Source organism: Daktulosphaira vitifoliae, unplaced genomic scaffold (genome assembly GCF_025091365.1).
Source record: "Daktulosphaira vitifoliae isolate Bord-2020 unplaced genomic scaffold, ASM2509136v1 Scaffold_4, whole genome shotgun sequence".
NCBI lineage: Eukaryota > Metazoa > Arthropoda > Insecta > Hemiptera > Phylloxeridae > Daktulosphaira > Daktulosphaira vitifoliae.
This window is the reverse complement of record NW_026099575.1, coordinates 6,074,640-6,076,816: the sequence shown is the minus strand read 5'-3', so window position 1 is coordinate 6,076,816 and position 2,177 is coordinate 6,074,640. Positions and strand designations below refer to the sequence as shown.

The following is a 2,177-nucleotide window of genomic DNA, read 5'->3' as shown; positions in this document are numbered from 1 at the left end:
AAATTGGAAAAGAGACCACTAACACTCCTACAGAGACTTCTGTAAAAGCTGTTAAGTCTTATAACTCAGACTTAATACAGTCCAAAAACAATAATTCAACACAACCATTTGAAATAGTGCCAGGAAATATAATTACTACAAATCAAGAAAACCGCACCTTAATAGAAAATTCACTCAAATTTAATAGAATACAGTCTAAAAAATTAACAGAAAATATTATAACATCTAACACTAACAGTTCGTTGCTAAGTAAAAAAACTGAACTTTTTACTCCAAAAGACCTGGAAAAGACTAAAATGAATGGAAATTTACAACGTGAAAATAATAACAACAAAAATTCCGCAACTAGAACTCGGCCTAATGACATTAAAAAACATTTATGGGATAAGAGGTACTTATTGTTTTCAAAATTCGACGAAGGAATCATGATGGACAATGGTAATAAAATTATTATTTCAACAAACTTAAATGTTTTACTTTATTTGACGTTTTTTTTTTTTTAGAATCATTTTATTCAGTATGTCCCGAAATCTTGAGTACACACATAGCGTTAAGATGTCCAGGCCTACACGTCGCTATGGATCCGTTTTGTGGTGCTGGTGGTAACGTCATCCAATTGGCCAAAAGATACAAACAAGTAATCGCTGTGGATAACGATGCTAATAAATTGGAATTCGCGAAAAGAAATGCTGAGATTTACGGAGTCAGAGAGAAGATTACATTTATACTGGGAGATTTCTTTGAAATCGCAGAATCCTTAAAAAAATATAAGCCACAGGTAATAGTGACTTCACCCCCATGGGGCGGCCCTTCGTATAAGAAACATAAAGTTTACAGTCTCGAAAAGCATATGTGTAGCAACTACGAGGGAGGCGGTAAAAAACTCTTCGACCTGTTGAGAAGTATTGCTCCCAATGTAGCACTTCACATACCTAAAACTACAGGTCGAAACGAGGTAAATGAATCAAATTTCTATAAGTAAATCATAATTGTAGTTAATGTCGATCAATTAATTTTCTAGTTGATACAATTTGGCAAACTATTCGATCTAAACATGGAAATTCAGCATAATTATATTGACAATAGACATGATTCCATCACTGCGTTTTTCGGCCGCTTTTTCAATATGAACACTAAATACTTATCCAACGACAATAAACTTTACACTAATAAAAAATTCTTGAAGTATCCAGAATCAGCTGATTACTATTAATGTTAAATATTAATTCACTATTTTTCGATTAAGTACTGCTTTAAATTTTGATTTTTTTCTAATTATTGGCATTATACTGATAAAAGACAAATTTCGGTATATTCTAATTTTCACGTTAAACATACTACCGATTTTCGAATAAATATAAATACCTTATAATTCTTAAATTTTTGCCGCAGCATGCTGTCGGATGACATATTTTACTGAAAAGTAAATTTAAATAATTGTATTCTCATTATAAAACATATAATTTTTTTTATGCACTTAATTTATATAACTTGAATTCAATTTTTTAATGATTTTAGTTTTATGTGTAATATTTTTACTGTATATACTATATTAAATTACTCTGGAATTTATTTTGTTGATTATAAATAAGTAAATATACTTTATTTCTTAAAATTGTTCAACTCAAAATATTTGTTATATTGTATTCTATAATAAATAATTATTATAAAAAATCAAATTATTCTAGTTATTTTTCAACAAATTAATTTGAAAATATTTTATTGATTTATTATTAAATTAATGTTTAAAAAGTTGATTTATGTTGTTTAAAAATTATTAGAACATTTTTTAGTGTTTATAGTGTTTGTTGAATAAATTAATGATAATTAATACAAATTGAATAAAATTATTTTCTAGAAATAACAATTATCTTATTGTTTTGATAATTTTCATGTCAAACTTAATGCCAATCATAATGTTTTTAAAATATACATCCGTTGTTTTTTAAGTTTTTTTGTGATGTTGGATTTGATTAATATATTTAACTTTTAATTTAGTTAAAAATTAAGCCGCTAGTAGTCAATAAAATTTTTTTTAATATTAATTATTTAAACCACATAAGGATAAATAAAAATAGCAACACTAAGAATCGTCTCTTTTCTAATATATTAGATTGAGAATTCTGAAACCCATAAAAATTCTTTAGTTAATTACAGTATCATAAGACCAATACCTT

At 26.6% G+C, this 2,177-nt stretch overlaps 1 protein-coding gene across 1 annotated transcript; it reads left to right on the top strand.

The window, feature by feature from the left end:
• Positions 1 to 312: 312 nt before the first annotated feature.
• LOC126905609 (trimethylguanosine synthase-like) lies at positions 313 to 1,409 on the top strand. The gene is made up of 3 exons (XM_050685494.1): positions 313 to 438; positions 504 to 955; positions 1,022 to 1,409. Exons 1-3 carry the CDS (start codon positions 426 to 428, stop codon positions 1,211 to 1,213), a joined length of 657 nt encoding a protein of 218 aa, XP_050541451.1. The 5' UTR covers positions 313 to 425; the 3' UTR covers positions 1,214 to 1,409.
• Positions 1,410 to 2,177: the final 768 nt, after the last annotated feature.

Bases quoted from the DNA above. Each gene is read 5' to 3' on its own strand.
- LOC126905609 (XM_050685494.1), top strand. The intron at 956-1,021 runs GTAAATGAATCA...TTAATTTTCTAG, and splicing joins AAACTACAGGTCGAAACGAG to TTGATACAATTTGGCAAACT.